At 47.2% G+C, this 19,582-nt stretch overlaps 2 protein-coding genes across 3 annotated transcripts in view; one reads left to right on the top strand and one right to left on the bottom strand.

The window, feature by feature from the left end:
- Positions 1–19,582, top strand: part of PTAFR (platelet activating factor receptor) — a 566,600-nt gene that overhangs the window by 370,813 nt on the left and 176,205 nt on the right. The window lies entirely within an intron of this gene.
- HNRNPR (heterogeneous nuclear ribonucleoprotein R) overlaps positions 1–19,582 on the bottom strand; it is a 62,132-nt gene that overhangs the window by 18,860 nt on the left and 23,690 nt on the right. For both annotated transcript variants that reach the window (XM_050932320.1, XM_050932321.1), the window contains exon 6: positions 9,657–9,833. In XM_050932320.1, coding sequence (XP_050788277.1) covers positions 9,657–9,833 — 177 coding nt within the window. The remainder of the gene's footprint in view (positions 1–9,656; positions 9,834–19,582) is intronic.

The following is a 19,582-nucleotide window of genomic DNA, read 5'->3' as shown; positions in this document are numbered from 1 at the left end:
TGTGAAACAATCAAATCTATTAAATTATGAAACAGTCTTGAGGGTGCAAACACAACATAAGGTTGGGAGTCGCATCATACGCGCATTTAACTTACGCAAATTCAACTATATGCGCTCGGCAGAAAAAAGAATAAGAAGATACCTGTGAATAGTGCAGGCAATTCCACCCAATGAGCATATGCCCCGGAGTGAGCGTAAGATGGAAGACATGAATTTGCTGTTCCCTCAGTCGGTTTCAGTTCCCGTGTGCCTCTCAGCGTGAGCATCTCACCTCACTGAGTGTGATTCTAATGTTCAAAGATATGTATTTTTCATACAACACGGCCCCTAAACACAAGCCAACTACTTCATCTGGTGCTCAACCGAAGAAAAAGTGATCTGTTCCAACGCTGGAGGAAAAACTGGCTGTGTTGGACATATTGGGAGATGGTATGTCGGTCTCCAACATGGCGCGTAAATATGGCTGCAACGAATCTAGCATCCATACCATCAAGATTTGAGAGAGAAATTAGTCAAGCCGTGGCATCAAGTGCTCCAATAACTGCTAAGGTGACGAGCCAGGTGTGTGATAAGACTTTAGTGAAGACTGAAAAGGCATTAAACTTATGGCTGGAAGACATGAACCGTAAACGTGGGCCTATCGATGGCAACGCGTTGCGAGAAAAGGCTCCTAGCCTCTACGCACTGTTCAAACCTCCGGCCGAAGAGCGACAGCCTTCTGATGAGAAGGAATTCAAAGCCAGCCAAGGTTGGCTTAACAGTTTAAGGAACTGCTTCAACCTCAAAAACGTGCAGACTATTGGTGAAGCTGCATCTTCCAATGAAGAGGCAGCAATAGCCTACTCTGAACAATTAAAGAAAATCATAGAAGAAAAGGGCTATCTTCTGGAACAAGTTTCTAATGCTGACGAGACTGGGCATTTTTTTTTCCAGAAGAGCCCAATCACACTTACATTTCAAAATCAGAAAGACAAGCCTCTAGCGTCAAAGCAGCTAAAGACCGTGTGACTGTTGTTTTGTGGCAATGTGACTGGACATTTAATAAAGCTGGGCTTGCTCTACAGCGCTGCAAATCCCCGTGCCCTAAAAGACAAGAACAAGAAAACCTCTCCTGCCTGTGTTCTGGCAATCAAATAAAGAGGCTTGGGTGATGGCAGCAATATTTCTGGATTGGTTGCACAAGTGTTTCATTCTGGAGGTCAAGTGGTACCTCGAAGAGAAAGGACTTGACTTTAAAAAGTGTTACTAATCATAGACAATAGTCCTGGCCACCCTACGGCACTCCCGTTTGCACATAACGTTGAAGTTGCATTTCTCCCCCCCAATACCATCTCCATCCTCCAACCTCTGGACCAAGGCCAGGTACATGAGGCTTACATTCTCACAGATACGTAGCATTATGGATCCTGATCCCAATCTTAAATGTGATGGAGTGTTGGAAGTCCTTCAAAACTGCCAACTGCATCACTTATATTAAAACAGGCAATGGATGTAATTAAGCCTGAACATTCAATGCATGTTGGTGAAACTTATGGAAAAAATGTCTGAACGATTTTAAGGGTTTCCCAACCATTGACAAAGAAGTGAAACGCACTGTTCAGGTGGCCAGTCAAATGGGTGGTGATGGCTTCGTCGACATCCTTGAGGAAGAAACTGAAGAATTAATTGAGAGCCACAGAGAAACACTGACTAACGAAGAGTTAGAGGAACTGATAAAATCGTCTACAGAAAACGCAGATGACAATGACTAACATGAAGAGCCAGCAAGTTGAAACCTTCATAAATTTGCTGAAGTGTTCCAAGCAGCGAAACACTTGAATGATTTAATTTCTGAATACAATCCCTCTATGGAACGAAGCCTCAAAATCACTCATAGTATTATGGACTATTTGAGACTGTATCAAGAAATGTTTGAGCAGCTCAAACGACAACAGCGACAGTTGCTGATCACGTTTTTCAAGGAACAACCACCAGCAGCAGATGAGCCTACGAAATCAACTTCTTGAGCTGAACCAGAGAGGGGAAGGGCACACTCCCCATGAGCCTGCACAGCACGAGGGTCAAGTCCCAGGGAGGGACAGGGTCCCAGACATGTGGATAGAGGTGCTCCAGGCCCTTTAAAAACCTTGCCCTCATAGGACAGGCAAAGAGACCTACCCTGGAGTGGAGGATGCAACGCTGAAATGGCTGCTTGATGGACCTTGATGGAAGATAGGGACTACTCTTTAAGCTTGAGATGCAACAAGTAGTCCAAGACATCCTGCAGCTAGGCCTGAAGATGCTGCTCCAAAGCCCAACATGCGAACTGCTTCCACTTTGCCAGTTAGATCGCCCTGAGTGAGGGCTTTCTGCTGTCCAACAAAACCTGCTGGACCAAAACCAAGCATGCCTGTTCTTCTGCGCTTAGCCATGCAAGGGCCACACTGTCAGGTTCGGATGCAGCAGGTTGCTGTGGTTCTGAAAAAGCAAGTCTAGCTGAAGAGGCAGGGAAGAGGGGCAACTGCCGAAAGATCCAACAGCATGCTGAATCAGTGCTGATGGGGCCGTGCGGGGGCCACGAAGATAATTCTTGCTCTGTCCTGCTTGACTTTCACCAGGACTTTTCGGATTAACAGCACCAGTGGAAAGGCATACATGAGCATCCCCAACAAAAGGTGGAGGCTATCCAGACCCTGGATGGAAAAGAACTTGTTTGAGTCCAGACAGAACAGGAAGTGCTACAAGTCCACCTGGGGAGTTCCCCACCTTTGGAAGATTATGTCGACCATGGGGATGGAGAGACCATTCATGGTGAGATGAGAAAGTCCTACTGACCTGATCTGCCAGGACATTCCTGGAGCTGGGAAGGTGAGCCACAACCAGATGGATGGTATGCTGCATGCAGAAGTCCGAAAGGCTGAGCACCTCCTGACAAAGGGTTGAGGATCTGGTACCTCCCTGCCTGCATATGTAATGTGGCTGTATTGTCCGTCAGGACCTGCACCACTTTGCCTCTCAAGTGGGGCAAGAACGCCTGGCAGGCCAGACAGAGGACTGCCCTGAGCTCCCTCACATGGATATGGTGGGCTAAGTTATTCCACAGCCAGCAGCCCTGTGTACGAAGTTCACCCAGCTGAACTCACCAGCCCAGATCCAATGAGTCAGAGACCAGGGTTAGAAATGGGGATAGAACTGCGAAGGGGATCACCTGGAGCACCAATCGGGGAGCCAGCCACCCAGCGCAGAGACCGTATGATATGGTTCGGTATTCTGACCATACAGTGCAGAGCATGTTTGTTTGGGGTATAGACCGAGGCCAGCCACACGTGGAGAGGCCGTAGATCTAGCCGAGAGTGAGGAACCACGTACGTGCAAGCGGCCATATGACCCATCAGGCATAGGCAGCTGTGGCCCATAGTGAGCAGGTGGTCCCTTAGACAAAATCAGGGATGACAAGGCATGAAAGTGTTCTTCTGGAAGGCAGGCCCTGGATCACCTGGAGTCGAGAACTGCTCTGATGAATTCTATGCATTGGACAGGCGTTAACGTGGACTTGTCCATGTTCATCAACAGGTCCAGGTGGCGGGAGGTGGAATGCACCAGTTCGAGGCTTCTCTGTACCTGTTCTGGAGACCTGCCCTTGACAAACCAGTTGCTGAGGTACTGAAACAGGACAGCTCCCTCAATGTCTGAAGTCAGTCACCACTGGTGCCACACATTTTGTGAACACCCTCAGGGCCAAAGGGTAGCACTGTGAACTGGAAACGGTACCCTCCCATCATAAACTGGAGAAAACACCTGTGGCCCGGGAATCTAGAAGAGTGGAAATAAGCGTCCTTTAAAGTCGAGAACAGCATACCAATCTCCTGCATCCAGGGAGGGGATGACGGACGCCAGGGAAAACATGCAAAACTTCAGTTTCTTGAGAGACTTGTTGAAGAAACACAGGCCCAGGATGAGTCTGAGGCCCCCTTTTGCCTTTGGTATTAGGAAGTACCAGGAGCAGAACCCTTTTCCTCTCATGCCCCGAGGAACCTCTTCTACTGCCCCCAGGCACAGAAGGTTCTCAACCTCCTGAACAAGTAGGTGCTCATGAGAAGGGTCCATGAAGAGGGACAGGGAAGCTGGGAGTGGAGGGGGAGAGGAGAGGTAGCCAAAAATTGCAGGGCATAGCCCCAAGATATTATGTCCAGGACCCAGCAATCTGATGTGAGCCACAACCAGGCTGAACAGTAGGGGAGGAAGCCATTGAAAAAAGGTAACGGTCCCTATTTTTTGTTTTCATTGGCCAAGGAGACCACTAGCGAGCCAGGGGGAGGGTGGGTATACTCAGAACTCAAAAAACTATACTTAAAACTTTTGACCAGGACAAAGTACTTATTTTTGACCCATTTTGAGGTAGGAAGGATGGAGGAGAGAGAGTGTTTGCCAGATGGCCCTGGCAATTTTGAGGACCTCATCATTCACCACACTAATCAGGGTAGAGGTTGACAGGACACTGAATAAATTGTCCACCTGTTCGACCACCTCCTTCACCTCGAGGCCCAAGTTCTTGGGCAACCACCGGAGCAAGGCTTGGTGGTCCTGAAAAAAAGTCGGGCATGCTGGCCGTGGAGGGTCCTGCAAACACCTCATCCAGGGACAAAGGTTATGACTCTCCCACCGGAGGGGGGCCCTGGTCCTCCTCTGTCAGGGAGGGTGTCTCAGGGGTGGGGACCACCTCCCGAGTCTCAGCTTCTGGGTGTCTCTCTGGTTCCAGGCTCAGTGCCGGTTGCTCTGAGGGAGCAGCTGATGAAAGGTCATAGCAATTACTGGAACCCCCCATGCGTTCCAACTAGGCCACTGCATGGGCCACTGAACCAGCTGCCATTGCCTCTGCGCTGTCAATGCCGGATCGGTAACCCGTTCCAGTCGCTGGGGTCTAGGCAATGGGCTGAAGAGACCCTCTGTTCCAGAGGAACCTCCTTCTGGAGACCACGGAGGGGCTTTGGATGGCCAAGTCTGCCTTGAGACCACCGATAACAGTGACTGGTGCCCTGATGGGGGGGGGGGCAGTACCCACACCATGGAGACCTGTGTCGGTGCCAAAGGTGGGAAGGAGAACATTGCCAATCGCTGATACCGTGGCAATGAGAAAACGACCTGCAGCATGGCAATAGGTGCTCATAGTAGAGGGAACAGCACCTTCCTCTTGGCGAACTGCATTGGTGCGAAGGTGACAGAGACCGTGGTGCCAGTGACCAACCGCAAGCATTTGCTGGCCTGAACAGAGGCTCTGGCGTGCATCGGTGTGGTGGAGGAGAGCGCGCCGTTGTTTCGGAAAATCTGCGGCGCCCTCTTGGGGATCCTTCACAGAAGCTTCTGGCACCTGCTGTGCCAGCTGTGTGGGCGGAGGCCTGTGCTCCTTCAATGCCTGGGGAGCATGTGTTGGCATCGGTGCCTGAAAGGAAGATGGTTCAGTACTGCTCACAGGAGTTAGAGGAAGACCTTTTACTGGGTTAATGGCCCCTGCTGGAGAAAGCCAACTATGGGGTGCCGAGTGAGTGGATGGCCCAAGGCAGTTCCTTTGCCTGCAGTCCCCAGGCTTTTCTTCATTGACACTGGGGAGCCGTGCTTCTGCATCTTCTTTTTTGGTACTGGTGGCAGGGAGTGATGCTGGGAAAAGCCCAGTGCCGGTGTACTTTTTACCGATGCCGAGGTGCTTGGTGACTCATGCCTAGCAGGAGCAGATGGACTCCAGAAGGACAGCCTGGAGCAAAATGTTCCATGCTTTTTGTGGACGAGGCAGAAAGTTCTTACAGATACAGCACTTGTCTCAAGGCACACATCAAAGACAACTGCCATGAGAGTCACTAACAGGCACAGGCCTGTTTCAGTTTGTGCAGGGCTTGAAACCCGGAGACTGGGGCACCCCTGGATCCTTAAGAATTAAACTATTAACAGGTACTTAATACTAACTACTAAGGATAACTATATACAAGGCCTCAGGGCACAAAGATCAAGAGAGAAAAAGCGCTAGTCCTTGTCAAGCAAGGACAGGTACTCTGACTGACCACCATAGGTGGTAAGAAGGAACTGAGAGGGCATAGGGCCAGCGGCACCTGATATACCAGCGCATGGGTGCAGCACGCAAGGGGGCTGTCACGGAGTCCCTGGGCGATGTTCTGGAACTGCTCCCCACAAAGCCAGTCAGGACTTTGGGGAGCCTCCTCTCCCTTGGAGCAGACTTGTTCAGGCCAAGAAGCTCACACGTCTTCATCTCCTGGATCTCTCCTTGGAGCATTCAGCATCCTCTGCCCCTCTGTGCACTTCCCAGAGCGAGCCTGCTCCAGCGGGGTCCTGAGGAAGCCACAGGGTCCTGCAACCCCACTTTGCAGTCAGACGCGACTCTCAGCCAGCCAGTAAAACAGAGGTTTATTCGATGACAGGAACAGGGTCTAAAACAGAGCTTGCTGATACAGCGAACCGGACCCCTCGGCCGGGTCCATTCTGGGGGGCAGTGAGCCAGACCCCCACATCTGCACTTCACTCCTCGTCCCCAGCTAGCTCCAGACTAATAACCCCCTCCAGCCCCACCTCCTCTGCTCAGTTCCTTCCCTGGGCCAGGAAGTCACCTGATCTCTGTCTCCAACACCACCAGTGGGCACTCTGCAGGGGAGGGGCCCAGGCCATCAGGTGCTAGGAGACAGAGTGCCAGGCATTTAGGTGCACTGGCCCTTTGCTCTGTAGCAACCACACATCCTTATTCCAACACCTAGATACTTAAGAAATGCATAGGGGACACTGAGGCACCAATACAGTATTCAGAGAAAACATTAAGAACATTCCCAATTCATCACAGGGGCACCACAGCCAATCTTACAGATTGGCAAAAATCTGATGACTGCGCACGCACACATCTAGAATAAACTGTAGTGAGCAAGAACTCAAAGAACAGTTTACTGAAGGGATTAATATTTGATCCGAATTCATTTGAAAATTTGGTTTCAATACAAACAGAGTGATTCATAATACAATATTTAACAGAAACTTATTAGAAGTTTAAGTGAACTCAGAATCTGCTTTCCAACGGTGCTGATTTTTTTTTTAATTCAAGACTGCTCCCACTCTCACTGAAGTCATTAAAAATTTCATCATTGATGTTAATGAAAGCAGAATCATACCCTATGATTGAAGCCTACACAACTCAACATTGTCCCATGCTATTTGAAGCTTAATGATCTTAATTCAATCGTAATGGAAACGCAAATCTTTGCTAAATAGTTAATACCAAGCTCAAAGACTGATTTTTTCCAATATCTTGCAGAAAGGACATTTCTCAAAAGCAGGTTTCATGATTGAATTCATACTTGGCAAAGAGGTGAAACACTAATATGGGCAGTCCTCAGACTTGCAATACAATTGGTTCCTGAAAATTGTGTCGTGAGCCAAGATGTCATAACTCTGAACCGCAATCCACTCCATTGTGGGACCAAGCTTCATACAGTCAAAATCAATTGTCAAAAGTTGAAACAGGGTGTCAATTCATAAGAAACATAGGTGCTCTTTGTCATAAGTTGGACATTGTAAAGCAAAGGATTGCCTGTACAAACATTGTGGATTTGAAAATTCTGGATAGGACACACTTTTGAAATTCATATACATACACAATACACATATGGGGGAAAACATCCATGTGATAAATTGCAGATAACTGTGATAAATCATTCACCAGTGGCCCATCACCTACCCATTAAGCCACAGCCCAGAGTTATTTTAACATTTCCATATCTTGAGCAGCTTGAGAGAGAACTTTGCGGAGTTTCTTAAACTAACTTGCCCAAGGAATGTTTTCTCCTGCTTCAAATTACTGTCTCAAGGCCCAGCACAAGAAACAGGAGTGGGCCAATGGTTTTTATAGGTATTAATTTCAAATCTGGACTTTTCATGGCCCCTCAGAGCTATGAATTTCAGCTCCATATTATTGGAAAAGATGAATTATGCATGTCCTGTTGGGAACTTAAGTCCTGGAAGAGCCCAAAATAATCTTATACAGTGATATGTTTGTTCAAATTCTTAGATTATGACTGCTGAGTTCTTTTCACTGAGGCTAATAAGCTGTCAGTGTTTGCTTGAAACCTCACCCTGTTAACAGGTGTTGATCCTATTAGGAAAGGGTTAAGTGGGTTTTGATGAAGCTGGAGAGAGGCTATACATATATATATATAGCAGTAGTATTCAACCTTTTCAGCCTGAGGGCCAATCACTCCCCTCCCCTCAAAGTGGGATGAATTCTCTGGCCTGCTCTGCTCCATTTGGACTACTTAGGCAATATAAGGAGAGCAGAAGGCATCTGCAGGTCACCTGCTGAGGATTCACCCAAGAATGAATAAAACCAAAGCAATGACTCATATCCTGTAGCCCCAGCACAGAGGATATTATTGAGCTGTGGAGGGGCATGTCATAGGCAAATATATAGCTTCCATTCTAGTCCTCCATAGCTGGCATATAGCCTTTTGGCAACAGCTGTCAGTCTTCACCCTTTCCCTCTCTTGGGCTGCCCCACATGGTTTTGTGGGGGAGGGGAGTCATCCCTTTCTAGGAGTTCCTCTAGGCTCAGGCTGAGTCAATCAAGTATCTATCCTGCTCTCCCTGATGTCAGGAATATAGAGGAAGAGCTGCTATACCTCAGCAGGAAAAGGTAAAGTAGCTGAGCAGAGCTCTCCTGGGACTGCAGAGGAAGCAATAGGAGACAGTAATCCCGTTCACCTCTTTGTAGCGAGAAGGCAGATTTAGACACTTCAATTTAAATGCTACACAGTGAAACTTGATTGCAAACAGCAGCAATGTCACATGAAGTTGCCCTGTGGTCTTATGAGGTTGTCTCTTCAGGTGGCCATATACCGAGAAGGATGAGGTGACAGAAGAAAGGGAGATTGGGGCACTGAGTCTGCCATTTCTCCTGAGGTCTCAGTTCTCTTACTCTCTTCTGGCTGTTGCCTGAGCTCCAGAACTAAAGTTAATTTTTTAATATGGAATCAAACTGAAGTTTTCTTAACATAGTTGCCCCCAAGGGTGACTTACATGTCCCCATGGCCATAGATTGGATACTACAGGTCTAGATTAGGGTTCAGCAATCCTAAGAGTAGAACTCTAGAAACAGCCAAGTCCAGGGACAAAGTCTGAGCTAATGCTTTCTTTAAAAATAAACAAACACACACACACACACACAAACTCCAGGAAGAGTTTGGATTCTATGTACTGCGGGGAACTGTGTTGACATAACAGGTAATGAAAGTCACTGCTCACAAGTGTAACCTAGTAACTAATACTTTTATTTTTCCTACAACTCTTATATTGTGACACAATTTAGAGGTCCAAGCCAGCTGAAGCCTCATTGCACCAGGACTGTCCCTAGATGCAGAGCCCCAAACCAAACATATAACAGGTGGACGAAAAAGCATGTTTGTATCTGTACATAAGGTGTTGGGGCTGCAGAGGGAGTAACAGTACGTTTTAGCACAGACTGGAGGTGTGCACAATTTGTAACCAATCAATGATCACATAGCCACTGTCATATGGCAATTCACTGCATGAACTACAGCAGAGCTGAGCTTTGAGGAGGGATTTTAAAGAAGTATGTTAAATCTGGTGGAGTAATACTATTAACCTGCTGTGTCCAGAATGAGTCAACTCACCAGTTTAACTGCTTCTTGTGCTGAGTCTTTGCCACAGAAGGTAATAAAAGCATAACCTCTGTTCTGACCAGACAGAGGATCCATCATGAGGCGCAGATCCCAAATTGGACCAGCCTTCTCAAAGAGTGGCACCAATTCATCCTCGTATAAGTCTCTGGGAATCTTGCCAACAAAAACCTGGAGAGAAAACAAAACCGCCTTAGAAGCCTTTACAGATTCTGACTTGGAATTGGCATTTTAAATGAAGTTCTCTGGGAATAAACACTGCATGATTTATGAACTATAGAAGAAACTCCTACTTATGGTTGTAATACCATCTATCCATTATAGACTCATTTCACAATTAGGAAATGTCTATATTTAAACTGTTATGCAGGCATAGCTGCAGCTCTAGTGAGTAGCTAAACTGAAGCACTACAGCAACAGGAGCAGTTCTCCTGTCCCAGTAGTTAATCCGCCTCCCCCAGAGACAGTAGCTAGGTTGATGGAAGAAATTCTTCCACTGACCTAGCACTATCTACACTCGGGGACGGGTCAGCTTAACTACGGCAATCAGGGGCATGGATTTTTCGCACCAATGAAAGGGGTAGCTGGGTCACCTTAACTTTTTAGAGTGAACTTAGCTTTCAGTTTTCCAAGCCATTCACTGTTGGTACAAAGATATTCCATTTTTGGTCTGTCTGGCCTTGCCATTCATAAGTAACATGACCATTCCAAACCTAAAACATATCACATAAAACAGACAGATTTAAATATTTACTTAACAAGGAAAACCAGAAAACACTACAGGTTTAACATATAAACACAACTGAGGTGACACAGCTAGTCACATCTGAACTTCTCCATTTCCTGAGTCTAAACCAGGGGTGGCCCACATGTGGCTCTTCAGAAGTTAATATGTGGCTCCTTGTACAGGCACCGACTTCGGGGCTGGAGCTATAAGTGCTTACTTTCCAATGTGTGGGGGGGTGCTTACTGCTCAACCCCTGGCTCTGCCACAGGCCCTGCCTGCACTCCAGCCCTTCCCATACCCTCCCCTAAACTTCTTGTGCCCTCACTCCTGCCCCCAGGGCCTCCTGCACACCACAACAGAGCTGATCAGGAGGTGTGGGGAGGGAGGGGAGGCACTGATTGGCAGGGCTGCCAGTGGGTGGGAGGTGGGGAGATGCTGATGTATTACTATGGCTCTTTGGCAATGTACATTAGTAAATTCTGGCTCCTTCTCAGGCTCAGCTTCGCCACCCTAGTCTAAACTGTAGTAGCTTCTGTGGAAAAGAAACAAGTTCTCACCCTTGCTGTACTTGTTGGCTGGTGGATTTTTTGTTGTTAAGATATAAGTTGTAAATATAGACTCATGATAAAACTTACTATTTAGAAAACAACTTTGCAAATTTTTGCTAAATGTAGTGAATGGAAGACACTTAAACTTAAAATTTTGTTCTTCCTAAACTAAGTTGCAAAGTTAAGCTATTTTTCAAAAATTTGATCAGATCTCCCAAAGTCACTTTTGGATGCATATCAAAAAAATTCATTACTCTCAGGTGAACGTTATTGAGAGCTCTGAACATCCGAACACAAGTATTATTATAAAAACGGTTCTGAAGATACACACAATGTATGCCTAAGCAGAGAAGTATGAAGATTTTACCACCAATTTACAGACACTTGTCCACCCAAGTTTCTTCAAAAAATGGATTTTTAAAAATATAATGCAGTTTAAGAAAGCAAAGTAGCACGGCTTGAATTTTTAAGGCAGTTTTAAAAGTACAAGGGTTTAGGAGCAGACTGAAAAACACCAAGTACTCTAGTCACAGACATATCCACCCTCGCATTCTCACAGCCTTTATCTAGACCAAGATTAAAAAAAGACACTGTGCATCACATTAAGTCTAAGTGTGGACAACCTGCTGTTAGCTAAGGCAGTGTACCTTTAAACATATACTAAGTTGATGAAATTAAAGGCAAGGTTTAAACTCTAACATCTCAGCATACCAGAGGCAGTGTCGTGTCTACATTAAACTTTTATCAGTCAGAATGAGCTAGCTAAAGTTATACTTTTTAGCCTAGCAGCAGGGAGGTATCAGAAGGGTAGCAGTGTTAGTCTGGATCTGTAAAAGCAGCAAAGAATCCTGTGGCACCTTATAGACTAACAGACGTTTTGGAGCACGAGCTTTCGTGGACGAATACCCACTTCGTCAGATGCATGCAGTGGTCCCTGATGAGGCCCTGTTCTAGCAGTTGAGGCTTGAAAACCAAGGGAGGTGAAACTGGTTCTGTAATTGGCAAGCCATTCACGGTCCTTGTTTAATCCTGAGCTGATGGTGTCAAATTTGCAGATGAACTGAAGCTCAGCAGTTTCTCTTTGAAGTCTGGGTCATGAAGTTTTTTTGCTGCAGGATGGCCACCTTAAGGCAAAAAAACTTCAGGACCCAGACTTCAAAGAGAAACTGCTGAGCTTCAGTTCATCTGCAAATTTGACACCATCAGCTCAGGATTAAACAAGGACCGTGAATGGCTTGCCAATTACAGAACCAGTTTCACCTCCCTTGGTTTTCACGCCTCAACTGCTAGAACAGGGCCTCATCCTCCCTGACTGAACTAACCTCGTTATCTCCAGCTTGCTTGCATTATATTTATTTTTTTTAATATATATTATATATATATACACATACACACACACACACACCTACCTGCCCCTGGAAATTTCCACTACATGCATTGACGAAGTGGGTATTCACCCACGAAAGCTCATGCTCCAAAACGTCTGTTAGTCTATAAGGTGCAGCAGGGAGGTGCGATTACCAGCACAGATAGACATATGCGCACTAGCTCTGCTTCAGCTACCATGTTGAATATAGCAGGATGGCCGCAGTGACCATACCACTATATTTGGCACTCTAGATCAGTGTTTCTAAATGCAGCCACAAGGACCTTTTCTTGCCACAGCCTCTCCCAGGGCCACTAGCAGCAGTTGGGCCCTGCCTCCCTCCGGAGACACAAATCCTGGATGTTCACGCAGCTGGTGAATTCCCCACTTTCTCGCGGTAGGGTAGGCAGGCTTCGGCCACGGGGCTTTGGGCTCCCTCCACACAGTGGCAGGCTCTGGTTCCAGGCTCACCACCCCTGTCATCGTCCCTGGGCTCCACTGTCTCCCTGCCCACCTTCCCAGTCAGGGCTTAATTTGTCCAAAGGTTTGCTGGCGCTGAGTAAGCGTGAAAAGTGATATTAACAAACATATAAATATCACTTTTCACAGCAGCAGACTTAGCTTGCAAGTCTTAGGGAAAAAAGTGAAACCAAAAAAGCAGGAAAAAAAAAAGCCTCAACAAAAAGACAAGACCATGCAAAATACCTTATTTGTGTTCTATTCTGTTTCGGTCCAGTAAAAAATAGAGATAACTGTAAATTGTTTCTATTACTGAGTTTAAAAACCCTACATAAATTACAATTATTTGGACACGTGCATATTTATTTTTTTCCTAAAGTGAATGAAGTATTTTAGGAAAAACTGTCAGCGCAGTCACCAGCAAGAGTTGATGGCTGCACTCTGAAGCCAACAAAAAAATTGCTGTGAGAACCTCATCTCTTGGTCAAGCAGAGCCAGTATGTGCATGTCTACCTGAGCTAGCAATCCCACCTCCTAGCCGCTGGATAGACATATGCTAGGATAAGACGTGTGAATGACAAGACTGTGAAATGGACTAGACAGTGAAAGAAGAGAAAGGTTTCCTCTAATCTCCTTCAGCTTCAGGGATCATAAGGGATTCTTTTAACAGAAGGCAGATTCCAATAGGTGTGATTTTCAAGTTGACCATTTCCCTTTAACAAAACCCAAGGCAACAATTATTTGCCTAATATTCTCCAACAAGGAGGAGCCCAAGTATGATTAGAATACTCTTCAGCCATGGTGACTAGCACAACTTTTACCACCATGTATTAGAGATAAGCAGTATTCAAATCACACTATTATGCAAAGACCCTGATCAGCTGTGGCACTAGCCACATCATCAGTACCTATGAGAATATGTTAACAGCATAGAGGTTAACTAAATTAGAGAAAGATTTTCCCGAACACGCATGCCCAGCCTACTAAACCTGGCTTCTACATCCTTTCTGGGTGCAAACCCCTATCCATCCTCAACTACCCAGATCAATCCCCAACATACGTTACACATATCCTTACAGGTTCTACAATGCAGTTGTTCATCAACTAAAGAATTTGCAGAACGTTTGAGGCCAGTGGTACCAATGATATAGGAAAAGTTAGGGGGAAAAAAGGTCTTGGAAGTCAAACATTTCTCATTTTGTGCAACCTTCCAATAACTGGAGTACATGTATGCCTCACTGTATTTATAATAGCACCGTTTGGGTCTCTAAATAAAGAAAATAGACCACAACAGTGAACAGAGGCATTTGTAAGTCTCTGGGCACTTGCAAAAATCTCTTCCGCAGAGCTCATTGACAGGTTTTTTGGTGGTTTCTTCCTATAAGTGAAGTAAAATAATAAATACAAATATCAGACTGGCAGCTAAAGCAAATTCCTGTGAGCACATGCATCACCACCCTGCCATCCAAGAAACAGCAACACCATACATGCTTGCAGAACCTGACAAAGCACTCTAAATTTTAGTGAATTAAAGACTCCTACAGCCAAGTGAAGCAGCTATTATCCCTATAACTGAAAACCATGACTCACCCGTGTATACAGAGGTGTGTGAGGTAGAGCTCTTCTAAATCTCAATCATTTAAATATTTTATTAAAGCTAATGTTAAAAAATTAAGTACACAGGTTGAGAAAAGTGTCTGTACATCTGGTATAGTGCTTAGATTATCCACAAATATGCTTGTTTGTTTTCAAAGTCATAAGATAGATATAGTGCATAATCAGCAGTAACTCAAATTTAGGTGAGTAAATAGAATATACTTTAGACATTAGCATCTGAGTATTCAGGTACATCACTCTTGAAAATGATGTCCATCCGTTTGCATTTGGAAAGGAAGATGATATCTGTCTGTATTTGTGCAAGTTTCTTCATGAGGTTGATAGATTTCCACTCCATAAGGGTAAATGCAGTGCCTTGCATGGTGTCAAGTATCAGAGCGGTAGCAGTGTTAGTCTGGATCTGTAAAAGCAGCAAAGAATCCTGTGGCACCTTATAAACTAACAGACGTTTTGGAGCATGAGCTTTTGTGGGTGAATACCCACTTCATCGGATGCATGAAAAGTTATACACTCTTGAAAAGTTACACAGAGAGCTGGTTGTGGAAAGCATGTATATCAATGAGTGAAGATTGTCCCTCAGTAATTTAGGATTTAGGGCAGGGGTCGGCAGCCTATGGCACGTGAGCTGATTTTGAGTGGCATGCAGCTCCCTGCCGCGGTCCCACTCCCATTCAGACCCCCACCCACCACTCTCCCCTGCGGGGGCAGGAGGCAGACGCTTGGTTCTGCGGCAGCCAAGCTTCCCCGCTCCCCCGCTTCTTCCCCCAGCATGGTGCTTTCCTGCCCCGCCCCATCTCCGTCCCTGAGCCAATCAGCTGATGGCCCTTGTGAGAGGGAGGGGGGAAGAACGGCAGCGTGCAGGCAGTTCTGTGCAGGACGCAGAGAGAGGTAGGGACGGGGTGTGGAACAGGGCACCTCCCTTCCAGCCCCCTGCCATAAGCCGCTCAGGGCAGGGAGCATCCCCATGAGCCGAGCACCCCACCCCTCTGCCCTGTCCCCCCCCCCCACAGCCTTCTGCCCTGCATCCCCCATACCTCTGCCCTGACCCCCCCACACACTCAGCATTCTGCCCTGCAGCCCCCATACCCCCAGCCCTCTGCCCTGACCCCACACTCACACCCAGCATTCTGCCCTGACCCTTGAACCCCCCCCACACACCCAGCATTCTGCCCTGCACCCCCCAGCCCTCTGCCCTGAACCCCCCCACCCCAACACACCTCCAGCCCTCTGCCCTGCACCCCCTACACACATACCCAGTCTTCTGTCCTGACCCCTGAACCCACCCCCAGGTCTGGGGTCCCAGCTGCAGGCTCCGCTCAGCCCACTGCTGGCCTAGGTGAACAGAACCCCAGGCTAGCAGCGAGCTGAGCAGGCTGGCGGTGTAAGATCAGCAATTTTAAAAGACGCTTCTTAAACATTTTGAAAACCTTGTTTACTTTACATACAATAGTTTAGTTATATAATATATAGACTTATAGAAAGAGACCTTCTAAAAACGTTAAAATGTATTACTGGCACGCGAAACCTTAAATTAGAGTGAATAAATGAAGACTCAGCACAGCACTTCTGAAAGGTTGCCGACCTCTGATTTAGGGTAGGTTGTCCATTTAGAAAATACAATCCACAAGGAAAGCGATGACGATGTCTGATCACAATTGGCTGTCGGTTCCAGGGATGGAGGAGTTCACAGCAACCTTCCCCAGGGGTGGCAGGATGGCTCTGGCCAGGCCATCTTGTGTCACAGCTGCCAGGCTCTGGAATGGGGATTGTAGCTACACAGGACGTGGGGTAGCATCTCATTGGCATACCTGCACTTCCTGCATCACTTGTACCGATTCCTGTGGTGGACGGCTCCATTCAGCAGGACGCAGTTGAGTTCACCCTGTGGATGAACCTCCAGACAGAAAAATTAGTTGAAGCTGTCCCCAGGGAGGAGGTGGTTGCTGGCCTCCCACTTGCATGTCACATCAAACGCCTTGCCCTGGTATGGCTTCAGGTTTTCCACATACTGGCAGCAGATGGCATCCTTCAGAGTCCTCTCCAGTATAGTTTTAACTTTCGGAGTGAGGACTGTGTGGCCCGTATTCTTCACCTATGGCACCAGAACTCCCAGCTCCTACTGTTCCTCACACAATGTCCAGTTGCAGCCGATACACTTCTCCAGTTGTTGCGTAGCGGGCACAAGTTCACTGGGAAGCAAAGTCTCCCATCTCTTCCAAATTTGCTTTCCAGCAAGCCGCTCAGGTAGGTGGTGACATCTTGGTTGGAGGGGGTCCCTAGTGTTTCTTGATGACATCCCACATGGCATTTTCTGCAATGTTCCTCACCATGGCATCCGGGCCCATCAGAAGGTGGAAGGCAGGTGTGATCACTGCAACATTGCACAGATTACCCATACGAGACACGTTGGCACCGCCCTGCCTGTACGAGATGTAAACCAGTTCACTGCTGGCTCTCTGGGGAAGAAACATCCACTTCTTTACTAGCTGCCTGATGGTGTTGTCTGCCTTGTTCAGAGGTACCTTGTCACAGCAGATCTCCTCAGGACGAATGAGATACGGGGGATCAGGAAGGTGTTCAAGACGTTGATCTTCTGCCACGGTGCAGGTAGGGAAGAGTTGATCCTGGTCACATCTCGTAGGATCTCCACAATGGTATGCTCAGGTGTCTGCTGGACACAGAAACCCGTGGGCGTGCCGAGATGTTAGCATGCCTGCCTGTCCTCAAGGAAGATCATAGGCTTACCCTGGATCTGAAAAAGACATCGCCTGGACTGAGTCCCTTCTACTGCCATTAATATGCAAGGATGCGCACTTCCTAGCACTGAAGTGAAATCCCGTCCAGTTGGCAGCCTGGCTGGTGATGTCAAGCATTTGTTGGAGTCACTTGGAGTTGTCTGCGATCAGAACCAGATTGTCTGCATAGGCCAGGATATTCATACTGTTGCCATACAAGTCAAAACCATGTAGCCCACAGGAGACAGCTCAGTTGAAAACGATGGGGCTGAGGGGACAACTTTGCTTCACGCTGTTACAGATAGGCATTTCAGGTCTCTTTCCTTTCATGGAGCAGATGGTAGTGGTGGTGAAGCCTTCTTATAGTTCCTGGATCAGATGGAGAAAGTTTTCAGGCATCCCAAACTCTCATAGCCTGGCAAAAATGTGCTGACTGTGCATCAATCCAGAAGCACTAGCCAGTCCGAGCCATGCTATGGCACACTACCTCCATGCCCTCTTGACCATATGAATGGCAGATTGAAGGACAAAAGTTGTGTTCATAGCAGCCTTAGCATGACATGAAGCCTCTCGATACAGCTGATGGCTCCTCCATTCACTGACCAGTTTGTTATCCTAGCCATGAGGCACCTGGCTTACACTTTGTACATCGTGGAGCAGAGAGAGATAGGTCACCAGTTGCTGGGGTCATCTCGCTCAACTTTCTTGTAGACGAGCACTGTCAGATTTCTTCCAGGAGCTGGGGGTATAGCAGAATTGTTTGCATTTGTTGAAAAGTGCAGTTAATACCAAGCAGTCGTGATCTCATGTTTTTAGGATGTTATAGCGAATGCCATCTTTTCCTGGGGCTGTGTTTTTGGTCTTTACATCATGGGAAGTAGAGACCAGACTTTAAAGTCCTGTTCCAGGTCCCCTGCACAGTCAACGCAGGGCAGAGGATGAAGACTCTATGGATGCTGCGCATCGTTCTGAGCTACACGGTCAAACATCCTCTTGAAGTATGAGAATAGTCTCTGACAAGACTGCACAGTAAGATGAGGGCCCGTTGAGGATCTCTCTCCTAGCTTTAGGGCAGTTTGACTAGTAGAGCTTCTGGATCCTGGAAGCTGCTGCTACGTCGTAGCGGAGACTGATGTTCCTTCTCCTGGCTTCACGCCTGCGGTGGGGGTGCGGGTGGTGATGATGGTGATGTCAAGTCTCCACGCAAGAGTCCTGTGAGCAGTCACCCAGAGGACAAAGTCAGTGACGCAGAGGTGGAGTTAGGATAACAGAGTCGCATGGTACTGCGTCCAGTTCTCCACTCCGGAGCTGTCTGGCCAGTCTCAGCAGTCACACTGTGGCGAGCAAGAAGCAGGAGAGGAGACCCCTGGTAGTTTTGCTTTGTGAAGTATGGAGGTGGGATGAGTGCATAGAAATGTACATGCTAGCTGTGTTTCTGTGTCCTGAACATTTCCCTGTGCAGCTAAGCAGTACGGCTGAGCAGGATGTTAATGCACATGGAGATCTCTCAGGAGATCTCCTCCAGTCATCTGTCTAGGAAAAACATTCCTGAAGGAACTCAGCAACCCTCTTCTGAAGAGTTGCTTTGTTCCTTCCCCCACTGAAGGAAACTTTCCCACACTATTCTGTAATCACTTGCACCGAGACCAAAGCAGCACACAGTCAAACAGCATAAGGACCAGGTCAGAAGCCGCAAGCGTGCAGTAGATGCACCCTTACTTCCTCTCAGGAGTGAGATATCTGCTACAACGACCCCTGCTGTGGAAAAAGGTGGGAAAATTTACATTATTGGTTCTCATTTTCAAAGTGTTGCCTCAAAGCCTCCTTGACTCAAATTGCCCCCCACTGTGCCCCTCCAATGGCCCTGGTATATGGCTGATCAAAATCAGCAGCCAGGGGGTCTGCCTCAGCAGTTCACCCTGAGCAAACTTTTCATGCTTACCTTCTCAAATACTGTGCAACATACAACATGCAGCTATGACCATGGCAACATTATCCTCACTGAGGTCTAACCTCCCATAAAGGCATCACCAGTGCACTTTTAATCTGCCAAATGCACATTCCATGGTCATCCTACCCCTACTCAGCCTATTGTTGAATAGACCCTTTCTGCTATCCAGGTTTCCTGAGCCATAGTATTAAGGGCTAAGCAGCATCTCCCAGGATCACCACGGGCATTTTATCCCTCACCTTAATCTTCTGGTCTGGAAAGAAGTCTCCACTTACAGCTTTCTGTACAGGCTCAAGTTCCTGAAGATACATGATTCAGATATTTTTAGTAAAAAAAAGTTAGGGACAGATCATATGCAATAAACAAAAAGTCACAGAAGTCCCTAACTTTTACTAAAAACCATGCCTGACAAAATGGTGGACACACTTTCCTCGCCATCTCTCCCCCGCAACCCCCAGCCCCAGTCCAGCTGCTGAGCAGCTTCAGGGTCCCTCTGCCACCACCAGGAACTGCAGGG

This window comes from Gopherus flavomarginatus, chromosome 22 (genome assembly GCF_025201925.1).
Source record: "Gopherus flavomarginatus isolate rGopFla2 chromosome 22, rGopFla2.mat.asm, whole genome shotgun sequence".
In the NCBI taxonomy this organism is placed as follows: Eukaryota; Metazoa; Chordata; order Testudines; family Testudinidae; genus Gopherus; species Gopherus flavomarginatus.
This window is presented reverse-complemented; position numbering and strand designations above follow the sequence as displayed.